This window comes from Puntigrus tetrazona, chromosome 18 (assembly GCF_018831695.1).
Source record: "Puntigrus tetrazona isolate hp1 chromosome 18, ASM1883169v1, whole genome shotgun sequence".
In the NCBI taxonomy this organism is placed as follows: Eukaryota; Metazoa; Chordata; class Actinopteri; order Cypriniformes; family Cyprinidae; genus Puntigrus; species Puntigrus tetrazona.
Genome location: NC_056716.1, coordinates 14,921,555 through 14,939,788, shown reverse-complemented (window position 1 = coordinate 14,939,788; position 18,234 = coordinate 14,921,555). Strand labels below are relative to the sequence as shown.

Sequence of the window (18,234 nt, the reverse complement as noted above, 5' to 3'; positions counted from 1 at the left end):
CCAGCGGCTTCTACTACGACACGCATCTGCTGAAGTGCATCGGTCAGCCCTCACCACACCATAGACGTCAGCTGGGATAGACGTCAGCTCAGAGGACTGATGTGTGTGTGTGTGTGTGTGTGTGTGTCTCCCTGCAGATAATAATGAGTGTGAGAGTGAGGAGACCTGCTCTGGCGGTCAGTGTGTCAATACACTGGGGACGTTTTACTGTACGTGTGAGCCCCCTCTAGTGCTGGACGACACGCAGCGCAACTGTGTCAACGCAAGCGGCCTCGCTGAGGGTCAGAGATACACACCCAAATAAATATCAAATAAATAAATATTACTTTATTTTTACATGCACACAAACATATACATATATACATATACATATATATATATATATACATATACATACATACACACACACACATACATATACATATTGCAAACATACTGTGCAAAAGTTTTAGGTAATGCTATATATATATATATATATATATATATATATATATATATATATATATATATATATATATATATGCACACATACATACAGTCATATAAATTATGTTTCAATTTAAAGATTTTATTTATTTTATTTTTGCTTAAAATAATTTCTAAAATAATGGCATATATATATATATATATATATATATATATATATATAATATTTAATTTTAATTCTATTTTTGTACAAATTTCAGTATATGTCAGGTCTTTCATTTTTTAAAGAATAACTTATTTTTATTTCAATAAGCACTTCTGTCCCCATGATAATGAAATTATATATTATTTTGCTACTAGAAGTATATACAACTATTACATATATTTATAGAAATTATATGTAAAGCAATTCTTTTTAAAGGTGTATTTTCAGTTTAAAGAGATTTTTGATTTTATAATTTTTTTTATGTTTTTATATTTTTGATTGACATTTTTAGTATATTTTGAGTGTTTTTTTGTTTGTTTTTAGCATATTTAGATACATTTTAAGATTAAATTATTTATTTCAATGATTTGTTTTCAATAAACATATTTTGAATCCCCTCCATTGTTCCCATGTTCACTAACACTAACACAATTTACATCTAATCAGATATGCGAGAATAAACCTCTCGCGAACGTTTGTTCAAAAATACCTTCATTTGTGTTTTGAAGATAAATGAAACCTTCTGAAGGACATGAGTGATGACAGACTTGCATTTTTTGGTGAACTGTACCGTTAAGAATGGAAAAAGAAAAGTTGTGATGTATAAAATGACAACTTCAGGAGCTCTTTAAAGCTTGTTGTCCGTCTGTCTTTCTCAGATGAGAACTTGAATTTCTGTTGGCGTCACGTCACGGCTAGTCTGGTGTGTCAGAGTCCTCTGTTAGGATCTCAGCTGACCTTCACTGAGTGCTGCTGTTTGTATGGAGACGCCTGGGGTCTGCAGTGTGCCCTCTGCCCCCTCAAAGATGAAGGTACACACACACACACACACACACACACACACACACACTGAGATCTGGATTCTCAGTGCGTCCCGATTTGTGTATTTGTGCGCTATTTGATGTCGGACACTTTATGCACCATATAGGAGATAATCAAGCTATAATTATTATTATTATATAACAATATCACCTTCTAAAATCCATACATTACACGCTTGAGTGCATTTGGGTTGCATCTGACGCCTTTTAAATTCAAAACAACTCAAACTGACCTATTTAATAAATCACACAGGCATCGGAAGATTATATTTATTGATTTATTAGATCTGATTGCACCAACTTAATTGCAAATATACAATTGCAAATATATTTAATAAATACAAGTTTAGACAGAAATTGCATGCAATTGTATTTTAACTCTTGCCAGTACATTCGGCAACATGTTTTACCATTTCAAAGACAGGACTCATAATGAAATTACATATAAACATTTACTGAAATCCTACCAAGGTGGGTCAAAAAACCCTCTAAAGTTCAACTAATTGCTTTTAAACTGCAATGCATCATTTAATTGTGAATAAAAGGCAGTTAAGTGTCCGTAACATTACATTACATCCCACTTAAGTATATTTTATGTCGTTTTTAGTTGTTTTAGTTTCTTCGTTTGCCATCGTTCTAATAAAATTAAGTCAAACGTTACCCAGCTCATTGAGTTTCTCTGTCTGACTCGTGAGCAGAGGCCTATGAGGCTCTGTGCAATGAGTTCGGTCCTCCTCCTTACTCTCCTCGTTACTACGACGAGCGCTTCGGGCCCGGGCCCCTGCCTGGAAGAGGAGGGTACCGGCCGCCGTACAGCCCCCCAGAGTACCCCGCGGCCCTGCCGGGACGCCCCGACTACATATCCCCCGACTACGACGACTACAGCTCTGTGACAGGAGGAGGACGGCGATCCGGGCTGAGAGGCAGACCGCCCGGCTCCTACGGGCTCCCAGACGGCCCCTACAGGCAGCCGGCCCCGGGGTGAGCGGCTCAATCCAACAATACACTGCCGCAGGTCTTTTCCAATGCTTAGACGCTAAAACTGCAAACTCCTTTGAGTTGTCGATTCCAAATATTTGTGTTTTTTTAAATAAGGCAAATGTTTTGAAAATTGTGAGCAAAAACTGTAATAACCTCGATTCATTTCCAGCGGAGGTCGTTACTATGAGGAGGAGGAGGATTACGAAACGGCCCCTGGCCCTCCCTTCGGTATCCCGGATCCTCGCGGTGAGCAGACGTTTGATGCACGACCCCTGCCGTCCCGTCCGAACGGGGCCCCGCTCAGCTTGGCTCCCCTTCCGGAAAACTCCCCGTACAGCGAGGGGGAGGAGTCATGGAGAGCCCCGCCCCCATTCCCAATGTTTCCTGACAGACGGGAGGGACCACGACGAGTCTACGAGCGTGAGTCTGAAATTAAAGACTACCCTAGTGAAAAAAATACTAAAGTGTATTTGAAATACATTTATTTTGTGCCTGATATAGTACAAATACATTTACATGTTTATGTGATTAATAAAGAGCCTAATGGTATAGAATAATAAACATATATCGAGTCTAAATTAGAAAAAACCAGCATGCACTTTAATTGTGTTGAAGACAACCTGCACTAATGTGGAACCAATGCAAGTGTACCTTTTTAAATACCTTGCATTTAAAGACTGATATTAAAAAGAGATCAAACAGTTCTTATTAATAGTCATATTTACTGTTCGCATTTTATTTGTGTTGTTTATGATGCAAACAAAACTTGGCCATTACATTCATAAGCTCAACAGCATTGCATATGATTGTTTATAATGCTCAATGACTCAAAATGAATAAATAAAATTAAATTAAAAAATCTGATGCAACCTGAGATGATCTAAATGTAATTCAGCAATCAGCATTTAATTTTTGCATTTAACTTCAATATTAATATCAGTAATAGATTTGGTTTAATTATGCATTTTTGCATCTTAAATGTTTTTGTATATATTTGGGGACATTTTTATTTTATTATTTTTAATTTTAATTGAATTTAATTTAATGTAATGGCTTTGGAAATGATTTTTATTGCAATACATTTTGTGTAATATTTAATTGTCTAATTAATTAAATGAATAAAAATGTCGCTGATCTTAAATGAGTACATATTTAATTGTCATTTCATAATTACTTCTGCGGTCTTTAAAATATGGTTAAATCTTAATTGAGTTGCAACGTGGTCGTAAATAATGCACTAAAAAATAAGTACTTGTGCTTTAGTACAATAGCCAACACTTCTTTCTTTAATCCAGCTTATTTATCTATGCAACTTTTTAGGGTATCATTTTAAGGACACTGCAAGTGCGCATTCAGCATAACTAAATGCATCATATTTTAGTCTTATGCAGTCCTGTGTGTGTGTTTTAGGGAGATACGAGTCATACGGCAGCCTGAGTTCAGAAGAGTGTGGCATCGTCCACGGCTGCGACAACGGCCGCTGTATTCGCGTGGAGGAAGGCTACACGTGCGACTGCTACGACGGCTATCAGCTGGACATCGCTAGCATGACGTGCGCAGGTATCCCTCTCTTCTCCCCGCTCCTCCGCTCCGGATCGGTCGCGCCGGTAACGCTGCGTGTGTTTGCCTCCTGCAGATGTGGACGAGTGTGACGACGAAGACACGCTGGACTGCGTCAACGCTCGCTGCGTGAACACCGAGGGCTCGTACAGGTGTGTGTGTCTCAGGGGCTTCATCCTGTCCCGGACACCCAACCACTGCATCCCAGCTTGATCGAGGACTGCCTTCAGAGACTCGCTGATCATCTCCACCACGTTGCTGTAAATTGTTGATTTCGTGACGATACTGTGTGTATCCAAAAGTCCGATACTGAAGCTTTACGTGCCGTTGTAATCGCTCGGGCCTCGATGTATAATGCATTATAAAAGTATTTTCGATGCATGTTGTAATGCATTATAGCTTCACATAAATAATCGTAACCAAAGTCGAAATGCATTGTAATATCTGAAGGTTTGTTTTTCATGCGTTATACTTTCTAAAAGGTGTGTTCAGTGAATAGTTACATGATGATGCATTTTAATGGGATGCATTACGAGCTGCGTTATAAGACACAAATTCTAGCCGTATCTTATTTTTATAATGCATTATATATAAGAACAAACGCTGAGTAGTGATTAGTTAAATCAAAAAAATTCATAAAAAAGTTTCAGTGGATGTAATATATGTGTTCATATTTATATATAAATACACACGCATGCATGTATATATTTAGGAAAAATACGTTATATATTTATATATAAATTATATGAATATAGACATACTTTAAAATATATACTGTATGCTGTATGTGTAAGTCTTTATATATATATATATATATATATATACACATAATAAATATACACAGTATACACATATATACACAAACTGTTCTGCAGCACTAACATATACATATATATGTATATGAAAAAGTACATGAATTTATATATATATATATTTAAATGCAGGCCAGATGAGCTTGAATGTCTGTCATAAATATCTACTGAAACTGCATACACTAGAAAGTCGTGTTTTTACTCAGATTTCATATTTATGTACCCACATCCATGAAGGCAAATCCACGTACACTATATATATATATATATATATATATATATATGTATTTTTGTCGTATGTCAGAATTTCACCACGTTGCTATTTGATGCTGTAAAAGCTCTCCTCTGTCAGAAAGCCCCGCGTCACGTAACACAAAATGCACTGTATTTGCGGGGAAAACGCGGCCTTGAACTGCTATTGTACATTTTGAGACATCTCAGATGTTTGTCACATGTTTTTTTTTTCTATGTGTACGTTTTTTGATATCTTCTGTGTCGTCTGGAAATATATTTGCACACGTCCCCACCGATCACCGAGTGTCTGTCCGTTGACGAGCCTCTCTCTCTCTCTCTCTCTCTCTCTCGTGCTTCGTTTGAGAAGGCGTGTAACCAGCTTATCTCTGCGTGCTCTTAATGTGCCTAGTGTTGATATGAATCCAGCTCATAAGTCCTTTTATAGGCCAATCCGCCCACATCACTCAGCCAAGCCGATTAACGGGTTCACTTCGCTCGTAATGTACTTGGGTGGATTGCAGCGAGCAGCGGAATATCAGCTTTCACTCCATTGCGGCTGGTGTTGGGATTTCAGTTTTCCCCGTAAACTTCCTCTGATCCTCCTTTGTTGACAGTGCCGGAGTGTGTTGAGGTTAAACACGGCCTGAACTGGACTGGCACGGGTGCGAATGACTCACTCGCTCGCAAACACACAAACACGGCCGTGCCAGACTGGAATTGGCTGCTGAGTGTTTATGGTGGAGTTTTAGGTCAAAGTTCTCGGATTCGGTTAAGTTTCCACCGGTTGATTCACACGAGCAGGGGTCGTTTTAGAAGAAACGTGTGAGTCGTTATATATATTAGCACACATGCACACGCGTGCATAACTAATGGCGGTTCAAATAATCTTTTCCAGACACATTTTTTTTCATTATTTGCTACAAAAAGTACCGTTATGTACAGTTACATCTGAAACGTTTTTTCATATTTTCGAAAGTGTCAGTTTCCGCAAATATATTGATCGGCACGACATTGATAATAATCCGAAATGCTCAGCGAATCGGCGTATTAAAATAACTCCGAAGACTGGAGTAACGGAAATCCAGATTCATTTGACCATTTTTTTCCACGCAGAAAATAATAGTTTTGAAATGCAGTGTTTTTGATCAAATAAATGCGGCCTTAGCGGACAAAAAAAAGGCTTCTTTAAAAACATTTTGCACAGTAGTGTATATATATCCACTGACTTTTGCATTCGTATTAGATTAATATTTATTTGAATGAGCGTACATTTTCAAAAAGTGGGATATGAGATCGCATAAGCGATGCATTCAAAAACAAAACCGCGTTGTACGTGATTTTATTTTCTCACATTTGTGCATAAAATGTCTGCATGCAGAAAAGAGACCAAAAATTGTAGACTTTTAATTTTATATATGACTAATTTCCTGATATTTGGTGAAATTTGACCCTGCCGTGCGTGTCTGTGCTGATGGAGAGTGTGTGTGTGTGTGTGTGTGTGTGTGTGTGCGTGCGCGTGTGTGTGTGTGTGCGCGCCTGATCTCGCATGCGCTCTGGATGGCTCTCATGTCACTCTCACTGAACAATACCAACGCGAATCGTCTGAATTTGTTGCTGAGGAGGCCTCTCCTGGATTAAGGCCTGCGGGGAACGAGACAGGTGTTCCTGGCCGGCCTAGACACTAATCCTCTCACCTGCGCTGGGTCAGAAATGGGTCAGTGTTCCGTAACACTCCAAAACAGGGTCATCACCTCACGCCCCAAAACCAGGTCAACATCTCACAGCCCAGTGGCCCATATTTCTAGGAAGCGCTCTAATCCTCGTCACACCACAGTATAACTCCAGTCCTATAGTGAGGACACTTTTGTGGAAAACGCTGAAAAGAACAGTAATGATTATGTAAACGGATGACGTGCTGCTGCTTAGGTCTCGTGTTCTGTCTTGTTTACTAATAATGACTACACGACCCCTCTTATTTTATGTGACTCGTAATTCATGCTATACATAAGCTATGCAGTGCTGAGTGTAGCCGAGATACTCTGGAGAGTTTTTGTTCATATTTTGCAGCTGATGATACAACTTTTTGAACAACGTTGCTGGGCAACCAGGTGAGATACAGGGCCCAAGACTGACCTGAATTAGCCAGATTGAACTTTGTTACCCGTTCACAATTGAAAAGTGGCCAAACAAAATTGCTCAAAAAGTCGCCCAGTGTATCACCAAAAATCCAAAACAACGTGCTTTTTTTACATGAATTAATTTTAAGAGGATTTGTTTGCCCTTTTGTAAGGTAAATGTGTTTTTTAAATATAAATATATATAGTTTTATTCATTTTTTGGTATTTTACGTTAAAATAAAATGAGAAATGTTAGTTTTTTTTTAAATTGTACTTTAATTAAAGCTCATTTCATTTCAAATTATTATTTTTTGTTTGTCGTCTTTATAATTGTTTTATAATTAGTTTGAGTCATTTTAGTACATCATTACGCTAAACAATTACCTTTTATTATTACTTAACGATAACAACCCTGCAAACACGTACGGGAGCCCAAATGAATAATCAGCTATGCATTGTTGCCGTGTACAGTGATCATGATTTAGAAATATCTGATTGCTGAATGTTGCAATTAACCAGAATGAAGTATTGCAGGATGGATAAATTATACAAATATATAGATTTAAGGGATTATATCAAAAGGCTACATATATCGCTTTTGGGCAGTTCGATTTATTCATTTTACCATTTAAATACAATGAGTTTTTTTTACTTTCTAGGCCACTACATTGATCATGTGACTCTATGCACAGACGTTCAGATGTTTTTCTTTCATTGAAGCATGAACATGAGAGTCAAGCTGTACACAAACGCCTGAATCTTTCAACTTTTCACTGTAATCGTGATGATAATCATTTGCGCCGAGTCATTTGTATATTTACGTGTAGTAATGACTGTCAGAAAATGTATCTCTCTTCATAACAAAGTGCCACGTGCGATAAGGGTACGCAGACATGAGCATTGCATCACATTGTGTGAGACAGACAGGTTTATGATTCTCATAGTAGGTCACTGGAGTACAAAGTGTGCAGCTAAATACCCAGCCTCAGCACTTTTCAGGCATCATGGAGGCATCGTGTAATCCTGCATCTGCACAAATCCTGACCTACTGACTGAACATCCTCAGCCGAGCTCCCGATCTGACCACGACCAAATACACCCGCATCTGAAAGCTTCAGCTTTAGCAGAATTTACGCTGAGGTTTATTTTTGTAGAAACGACCTGGCTGCGTCAGTTAGGGTTACTGTAGTCAACTAAAACCAAAAATATTACACATAAATTTTTATGTATGTATATATATATATATATATATATATATATATATATATATATATATATATATATATATATATTTTTTATATATATATATATATATATATATATATATATATATTTATATGTGTATATATATATATTTTATATATATATATATATATATTTATATGTGTATATATATTTATATGTGTATATATATTTATATATATATATATATTTGTAAAATAAAATAATAAAATATAACATTATAAAGTAAAAAAAAAGATCTACTTTTCTCAGTTTCATTTAGCTTACCTAGATGCACTAAAATAAACTACAAATGAACTACAAAAATAAATAAATCACAAAACACAACAATATCACTATTCTAAACAGAAAAGATAAAAATAAAAACATTTTACTGACAATGCTGAGTATTTGTACATATTTGCTAATATTAATTTCAACATGTAGTGGTCCGATTTTAAAACCAAGAGGTGCATCCGTTGACTTTTGTTAATGCACTGTGAATTATGAATAATTCATCTCAGATAGGTCCTTCAAGGTGTCTTGTGCGAGGTTCCTCAGGGCTCAGAGCTCGGACCACTTCTCTTCTCCGTCTACACAGCATCGCTAGGCTCCGTCATTCAGAAACATGACTTTTTCCGTATCACTTCTATGCTGATGACACTCATCTCAGCTTCAAGAATATCTAGGCTGGTCTCTTGCAGTGCTCTCTTAACGGTCCTCCAGCCAGTTCTATCAAACCTTTACAATTAATCCAGAATGCGGCCGGATGCTAATTTTTAACGAGCGAAAAAAACACCTGTTTATCAGTTTGCGCTGGCCACCAATAGCTGTTTGCATAAAGGCTTTGATGTTTGCACCCCTTTAAATTCATTACTTCACACTTATGTGTCATCTAGATACAAAATGCGCTGCTTATCGTTAGTTAACTAATACTAACAAATGAGTTATTATTGCTATGTGCTAATAATAATGTAAGACATCACTTAATGGGATTTAGTGTAGCATCTTAATTAGAATTAGCATTAACTCTAATATTCCCTGACTTTACACTGAAATTCAACTCAGAGATCCTGTAGTTCCAGTACAGAGTCAACTCAAATTGGAGTCTGTTTTGAGCGTCAACACCGTAGGCAGCAACAAGGAAATGAAGCAGATTTGAAGTGTCGGGAGTGTTTTGTTGGTGTTCGCAGCCAAAAGCAGATAAAGAATGTCTTTAAATTTATTTACACACAACAAATAGCCTCAGTCACTGTGGAAAATGGAGTAAAAATGGGTGGAAATGGGGCGAGTCAATGACCCTACGCAAGTTTCGCCGTGCACCGGAGCCCATAAGAACGCATCCTTTAAAACCGCTGCTTTAGGAAATGACTGATTCGTAGTGGGCCTGCCCGTGTGTTGTCGTTTTTGAGGACTTGACCTGTCGGTTATGAGAGCTCATCGATAGGGTTTTAATCAGCATGCATCTGGATTAGATTAGACCCGCCCACCGCCGTGCATCACTTACATAAACCTGACGCTCTGCAGCTCCTGCTCAGTGTGAGCTCCGTTCCCTTCATCACACACAGTCCCTGGGGAACACTAGGGATGGACCTCAAGGAGTTTTGCCTGAGTGAGAACTTCCAGTTTCTAAACCAGCACAAGTAAGCAGGACCGTTACTCTTACAACTTCAAATGCCTTTTTATACATGACTTGTTATACCTAAGCTCTGCAGAAAGCGTTGCCATGTGTGTTATATGTCAGGCACAGCTTTTTTTGAGTGTAAAATTAACTTTTTGTGTAATTTTTGAAACTCTTCGATTTGACTCACAATGCCTGTAACGAAGCTTCGGTTTACGGTTTTAACTGAAACGTGTGCGGTGTGTAACGTGATCGCACAAGTCTGTCCGAAGGCTGCATGTCATTGCAAACATGTAAATAATGTTTTACTCTTAGTTATGTAGCATAAATGTGCAATGCACTATGCGTGACCTTTTGAGCTCGTCTTTAAAAGTACAGCGTCTGATTTTGAATGTTTGAAGATGTGCAATATTTCGCTCTCAAAGCTGACAAATTTGGCAGATGTTGCATTTTTGTAACCTAAAATTATTTTTTTATTAAAAAGCATTAAAAAGACGAAGAGTCTGCTATCTGTTAAAAAGCCTGATGGCATGACTTTTGCCTCTCGTGACTGACGAGTGCGACACTTCTCGCATCTCCAGCCTCTCCGATGAGCCTCCGTCCCCGACCGACGCGCCGCTCAAAGCCGCCCCGCTGAGCCCCTCGCTCGGCCTGGACGGCAGCGCGACCCCGTTCAGCCCCGGCAGCGCGTCGGACAGCAGCGGCTACAGCGTCTTCTCCGGGAACCCGTCCCTGAACCCCGACTCCCCGGTCAGCTCCAGCTCGATCTCCAGCAGCAGCGCCGCGGCTCTCTTCCAGCCCGTCGGGCACACGGACTCCCTGCTCGGCTGCGACTACATCGCGTCCCTGAACCCGGGGCCCAAGCGCCTGTGCCTGGTGTGCGGAGACTTCGCGTCCGGGTATCACTACGGCGTCGCGTCGTGCGAGGCCTGCAAGGCCTTCTTCAAAAGAACCATTCAAGGTAACCGTGCACTTATTAATGAAAGTTGAATTATTAATAATACATACATACTAGACTGTATTGAATCGTTTCAAACTTTTTGCTTATACATATTTACTTGAATTTTACTATGAAGTCATTGGACAAAAGAATGATGTGCGTTTGCATTTTTAAAGAAATGACTGATTTTCTCAGCATATGACCCAGGACCACAAAACTGCTTATAAGTAGCATATATATTTATAGCAATAACCAACAATGCATTGGGTCAAAATCACATTTTTGTTTTATGCAAAAAAAAAATCATATTGATTAATAATATGCATTGCTACGAACTTCGTGTAACTTCTCAATATATATATATATATTTTTTTTTTTTGCACCCTCAGATTCCAGATTTTTAAATTGCGAAATTGAATTGGTATCTCAGCCAAATATCCTATCCGTAAAAACATATTTATTCGGCTTTCAGATGTTGCATGCTTTTCAATAATGCAAACTCTTAGGGCTGTTTTTTGCGGTCCGGTCACATATTAGTGACTTAACAATGAAAACCAGCGTTTAAGTGAGTGGGAGCATTTTTCTGTTAATGAAGTCAGCGATCAATATGACACGACTTAACTATCTGTCTGACATTGATTTGTGTGTGAAGACTCAGTGTGCTGCGCTTTAATCAAAACACCTCGTCGTTACAATCAGCTTGGTTTCGAGTATTTGGATCGGCGTTTATAAAATACCCGATCAAAATCCAGCTATCATTATTATTTGATGAACCGTAGAGCTGAGATAAAATGGCAAATATTAATTAGGAATCGCTGTAGCATTTGTTTTTTGTTGTAATATGTGCTTTTAATAAAACACAATTGTAAAATCAGAATTGTTGCCTCTTGGAAAATATATTCAGAGCAAATGCATCAAATATAATCTGTCTGTGATATCGCCACGGTGTGACAAGAATATAACTTTCAATGCTTTTAATCTTCCACGAAAGAGCAAATAAAGCGATAACCGCACGCATTCGTAGACGAGAACGGACGACCCGACCTGAAGCAAACAGGAACTTATAAAGCACAAAGTAAATGACATGATTGACTGAACACACCTGAACAGCATGAGACAATTAACCAAAGACAGAAAGTAGGTCACAAAGAAAGACAAAGAGTCTAAATATGTGACCGATATATGCTGTGTTGTTGTGAATATATATATATATATGGGAGTTTTCTAAAGGTTTCTGATGGATGCAGACGGAGTGTTTTTATTGGCTTTGGCCTTGGGCAGACAGAGCACAAGTGTGTGTTAACACGTCAATATATTGATGAAGTGTTCAATCGCATAATGCACGCTCTCGTCCTGCAGAGTCTTGTTCAGCGTCGCCTTTCAGACAAATCTATCGATGGACGGTAACGGTGGAAATCCCAGGATCGACCGGCTTCTCCGGGCATGAACATCCGTCAATACTCTGGCCTCTGGGAAAGCTACGACTTTCTGTCCCTCGCCGCGATTATTAAATTACGAGGCGAATCAATAGTTGAACTCTGTCTGGGCTCCTATGGATTTCTGTGTGAAAGCTCAGCTTGTGAAGCACGGGACTTTATGTGCGATTAAACGTATGATAGATGCATCGCCGCAACTGTTCTGAGCTGAAAAGGAAGGGGTGAAGTAAGTTTTTGTTTTTCAGGAAACATCGAGTACAGCTGTCCGGTGGTCAACGACTGCGAGATCACGAAGAGACGGAGGAAATCATGCCAAGCATGTCGTTTCCAGAAGTGCCTGCGTGCCGGCATGATGAGAGAGGGTGAGCTTTACTTCATCTCGAGGTGCTGGCTAAAATAATGTGTCCGTACGTGGCTGCAGTGGGATCCAAAAAGACCTTTTAATACCGATCGATTTCGCTTTTCTTTAGAAACGTATGATAAGAAGCAATGCATTTGTTAGAGTGATTAATCTGTAAGCCTCACTACTTGACAGAAGATCATGGTATTATGACTTTAAATGTCGTAATTATGACATAATTGTGATTTTATGGCTTTAAACGTCTAAATTATGTCTTAAGAATTATGCCATGAAAATTCACAATTAAGGCTGAAATTGAATGATAATTATGAGATGAATTATGACAAGCAGTCAGGATTACGAGATACGATTCAAAATGATGACATAGAAGGTCAAAACGATGAGATAAAATGCCAAAAAATAATTTTTAAATCTTATAACTTTGCTATAGTCCTAATTTTGACTTTTGGTCTCTTATTTCTGATTTCCTGTCACAATTCCAACTCGATCTCATTGGTTTCGAATTGTGAAGTGACTTTTATACTTGTATTTCATCATTTATCGTATTGCTCTTGTCGTATTGCTCTTATCGATTTTAATTGCTCCTTGAGTCTCTTTGGATAAAAGTGTCTGCTAAATGACTAAATGTAATGTAAATGACATCATTTTGACTTGATCTCATAGTTTTGATGTCATTGTCGAGACTTGGTATGTTACAATAAGTCATAATGATTTACTATTATTTGAAGTGAAGCTTTTATGAGTGAACGCTAGTGCGCTTCAGCAGTAAGAACAAGGCATGTTTATTTAGTGTGTGTGTGTGTGTGTGTGTGTGTGTGTGTGTGTGTGTGTGTGTGTGTGTGTGCAGGTGTGCGTATGGACCGTGTGAGAGGAGGCCGACAGAAGTACAAGCGCAGAGTGGATTCAGCGCTCTCTCTTTTCACCAAAACACCTTACGCTCATCCCAGCAAACCGATCCGTGAGTCTCACACACACACACACACACACACACACACAGCCTTCGTTCAATATTAATAAAACGGACCCGAGCGTTAGAAAGTGTCGTCAGTGGATTACGAGCGGTTGAGGATTTAACCTGATTAACGGTTTAACATCACCAATAAAACATCCCCATCTTTTCCTTTTCCAGGAAACAAAGTGATCTCTCAGCTCCTGGTATCTGAACCGGCTCCTCTGAGGGCCGCCCCCGACCCCGCGACCCCCGACGGTGACCTTAAAACGCTGCTGACCTTATGTGACCTTCTGAACCGGGAGCTGCTGGTCATGATCGGCTGGGCCAAACACATACCGGGCTTCTCGGGCCTCGCTCTGGTGGATCAGATGGCGCTGCTCCAGAGCGGCTGGATGGAGACGCTGGTGCTGAACGTGGTTTGGAGGTCTCAGGGTTCGGCCGACGAGCTGCAGTTTGCAGAGAACCTGCGACTGAACGAGAGCCAGTGCCGAGCCGCGGGACTGCTGGACCTCTACGCTGCTCTGAGACACCTGACCTCCAAATACCAGCAGATGGGCCTCAGCCAGGAGGAGCTGCTCACCCTCAAAGCCATGGCTCTCGCCAACTCAGGTACACATGTCAATAAAACTCCTAAACTTCAAGTGTGAGCTTGATCAAAAAATGCATTTATCATTAATGTAACCCTCTCAAAGTAGTATTAGTAAAAAAAAAAAAAAATAATAATAAAAAAAATATATATATATATATATATATATATATATATGTATATATATATATATATATATATATATATATATATATATATATATATATATATATATATATATAAGTTATAAACTGAGAGATTGTTGCATAAAAACTTATTACAAATACAGTCTATTATTATACAAAATGAATCTCAAGCACTGAAGCAAAGGCTTTAAAGGAAAAGATTATCAGCGACCTAAATTTAGTAGCATGTGAGCACTTTTTTACCGCAGTGTGTGTGTGTGTGTGAGAACAGGTTTTATGTTAATTAATTATGGATCAGGAGAGCAAAACAATCAACACGTATGCTTGTATCGATGCCTAAACTCTATCTATATGTGGTTTGTTGGATAGGAGTTCATTCAGCTTTATTTTAGTTCCCATTGCAAGACTCTCTGGCCAAGAAAAACTAATCAATATGAAAAGAGCAGTCCGGAGCACGGATCAATACATCCGTCCCTGACCGCGGGGCATCACGAGAAAAATAACGTTTTTACACTTGACACAGAAAACCTCCGGAGCATGAGCAGATGGGCCCATTAACACCAACAAGGACGTTCTGTGAAAAAACACTTAATGCATTAAAACTATGCTAGAAAAAGAACAAATTAATAAACCGTTATGAGTTATAAGTGGCTTAATGCATTAAGTGTTTAAAAAAAAAATAAAAATAAATAAATAAATAAATAAAAATAATAAAAATAATAATATAATTATATATATATATATATATATATATATATATATATATATATATATATATATATATATATATATATATATATATATATATATTTTTTTTTTTTTTGTCACTTATTTTAATTACTTTTTTTTTTTTTTATGCCAGAAATAATTAGGATGTTAAGATATCAAAATGTAAATTTTTTTTAAATTAATAATATGGACTTCACTTGTACAACTTTAAAGGCAATTAAGTTTTTTTTGCACACTCAGATTTTCATATAGTATCTCGGCCAAATATCGTCCTATCTTAACAAACCATACATCAGGTGCTTATTTATTAATCTATAAATCTTAATTTCCAAAAAAGAAAATGACACTTATAACTGGTTTCGTGTCACGGTGCGGTTTAAGAGGAGCGCTGGACGAGAATATAACATGAATGGTCTTTTAAACTTCTACACACGAAATAAACAAATATAGTTGCAAGCGGAACAAAAACCACACGTATGAACGACGGCGATCGGACACACTGACCTGAAACACACAGAGAATAAATACACAAGATAATTGACTAAATGAATGAGACACACCTGAAGACAATATTATCAGAGGAACAGAAAGTAGGACACACAGAGAACTGGGACCTGACATTTTGTTCTGTTAAATGACTAAATGAAAAATATGATCGCTTGTCTGAACGTGGAGTGATTTATTAGTAATATTAAAGGAACTACGCCATCCTCCAACCCCGCAATATTAGCATGTTAGCTAATAGCCCACTTGGTTCTGAATGAAAATGCTATTTTTTTTTTTTTGTCACTAGGTGCCACTTAAAAGCTCACAAACACTGATTTAAATCCACTTTTTGGAAACTAGACTCATTCCCTAGACCCAGTTTTGGATATTTTTCCTATTTAAAACGCGACTCTTCTGTAGCTACGTCACGTACCAAGCCCGACGGAAAATGAAAAGTTGCGGTTTTCGAGGCCGATTTGATCCGTACCCTCATTTCGGAGTAATAATCAAGGAGCTTCGCTGCCGTACCGTGACCGCAACAGGCGTAATGATGTCATTGGTACACGAAGAGTCACGTTTTAAATAGGAGAAATATCCAAACTCTTCCGATGCTTCTGGTCTAATCGGATTCAATGATCTATGCTAAGCTACGCTAAAAATGCTACCGCCCAACTCAACTGAGGAGAATGAGCCTACTTTCCAGAATCGAGTTTGGTTTTTTCAGCGTTTCCGGGCCTCTAGTGACCTCGCCGACGCTTTCTTTCAGACGCAGAGAACGTGGAGGGCGCCGAGGCGGTGCAGCGCTTCCAGGACGGGCTCCACGAGGCCCTGCAGGACTACGAGAGCAGCCAGCGTCCGTCCGAAGCCCACCGCGCCGGACGCCTGCTCATGACGCTCCCGCTGCTGAGACAGACGGCGCTCAGAGCCGTGCGCTGCTTCGGCCGGCTGCACACGGACGGACACGTGCCCATGCACAAACTCTTCCTGGAGATGCTGGACGCCAAGATCTAGAGCAGGACCCAGGCGCTTCAACCCCTTAAGTGTCGCCCCCATTTGTGAACATAGACGTTAAAGTGCACTATCCAAACTCATCCAAAAAGTTTGGACTTTTTATTTTATTTGATTTTAAAAGACGAAGGTAATCTGCAGACTGTTGCGGAAGTGGAATCGTTTCAAAAAGTTGAAATTACTGCAAAGAAAATGCACCGTACCACATTTTTTATTATAGATAAAATAAATGGTCCCACTTTATTTTAGGTGGCCTTAACTAATACTTACATTTAAATTAATAATTTGATACAATGCACTTATTGTGTACATGTTTTTACATTGATGTATGTCATCTGTAATTAATTACTGTAATTACATTATTTTTAATTACATTGCGACCCATCCCTTACACCTTAACCTACCCTTAAACCTACCCATACCACCAAACCCGCTCCTAATCTACCCATATACGATCTTAATAGAAGCAATGTGTTTTTTGATGCAACATGAACATAATAAGTACATCGTACTTAATTTTTTCATGTAAGTACATAGTAGTTCCGGCCACCTGATATAAAGTGTGACCTAATAAATAATTACCAAACTATTTTTCGATCTAAAATTGATATATAAATTCAAAGCCTTATGTCTAAATAAGTTATGTTCCAAATTTGAAGTTGATATTAAAAAAATGAAGTTCCTGTGAGATTTTAAGGCGCTATGCTACAAACAGCCATCCCAAAAAATCATTTTTTAGGCATTTTTCTGGTCACAAATGTCTAAACCATCTTCCATTCCTTTTTAATATCCAATACCATTAACTAATAGTGTCAGCTAATTATTAAGTAATTAGCTAATAACTAATTTATTACCCTGATATTACCATTCTATTACTTCTGTCGCAAAATATTGAATCCCGAGACGCAGATCTTTCCAGCAAAATGTATTTTATGGAAAATAATTTTCAAGTATGTGAAAAAGACGACAAAAACGAGAGCGCCACGAGGCCTGCAGGTGGGCCGGCGCCGCTTAAGGGGTCTTACTAGAGCAGCTCAAACTCTACATGAAATCAGGGCACTCGTGTCCAAAGCCACGCTTTATCGCAGCTAAACCAGTCTGGCAGCTAAAAGACGGGAGGTTCATATCACTCTCCGTCTCACTCTTTTACTATTTATTTGATTTATACGGAGATGACCATTTGATACGGTGTCAGCGATAGTTTAGAAGCATTTGGTTGTTTTTTTTTAGATTTACGTGATATATCAAGGTTTTTGATTTTTTTTATTCTGTAGAGGTTGTCGGTCTAGATTTGGGAATTCGGTCACTATTGAAGACGCAGAGAGGTTCAGCATCATAAACAGCAACACGGATAGTCTGCAGCACACGGCCAAGCTACTGAGCAACATGCCTTTTTATTTATTGTGTCATTTATTACAAATGCCACCTATCTGCTGTTATTTATATGAAAATAAATTATTTTTTTGGGAATTTTCCAGTGTTTTTTTTTTTCTGATAAATGAAAAAACTTTAAAAATGCATTGTTCTAGGACAAATAACTGTGTGTGTGTGTGTGTGTGAATACTTTATTGAAATATTATGTAGATAATGAA

General features: G+C 38.4%; 2 protein-coding genes across 7 annotated transcripts in view; both read left to right on the top strand.

The window, feature by feature from the left end:
• LOC122362797 (latent-transforming growth factor beta-binding protein 4) overlaps positions 1-4,778 on the top strand; it is a 64,114-nt gene extending 59,336 nt beyond the window's left edge. For 4 of the 6 annotated variants that reach the window (XM_043264357.1, XM_043264358.1, XM_043264354.1 and 1 more), the window contains 7 exons: positions 1-42; positions 138-281; positions 1,291-1,443; positions 2,151-2,433; positions 2,603-2,853; positions 3,844-3,993; positions 4,070-4,778. The exon at positions 1-42 is cut by the window's left edge and continues 87 nt beyond it. In XM_043264357.1, coding sequence (XP_043120292.1) covers positions 1-42; positions 138-281; positions 1,291-1,443; positions 2,151-2,433; positions 2,603-2,853; positions 3,844-3,993; positions 4,070-4,206 — 1,160 coding nt within the window. In that variant the 3' untranslated portion in view covers positions 4,207-4,778. Of the gene's footprint in view, positions 43-137; positions 282-1,290; positions 1,444-2,150; positions 2,468-2,602; positions 2,854-3,843; positions 3,994-4,069 lie in introns of those variants that run through there. The other 2 variants (XM_043264355.1, XM_043264359.1) reach the window with 2 other exon arrangements.
• A 5,012-nt stretch (positions 4,779-9,790) lies between these two features.
• Positions 9,791-18,125, top strand: esrrd (estrogen-related receptor delta). Its single transcript, XM_043264970.1, has 6 exons — positions 9,791-10,020; positions 10,580-10,959; positions 12,620-12,736; positions 13,583-13,693; positions 13,865-14,296; positions 16,401-18,125. Exons 1-6 carry the CDS (start codon positions 9,965-9,967, stop codon positions 16,643-16,645), a joined length of 1,341 nt encoding a protein of 446 aa, XP_043120905.1. The 5' UTR covers positions 9,791-9,964; the 3' UTR covers positions 16,646-18,125.
• Positions 18,126-18,234: the final 109 nt, after the last annotated feature.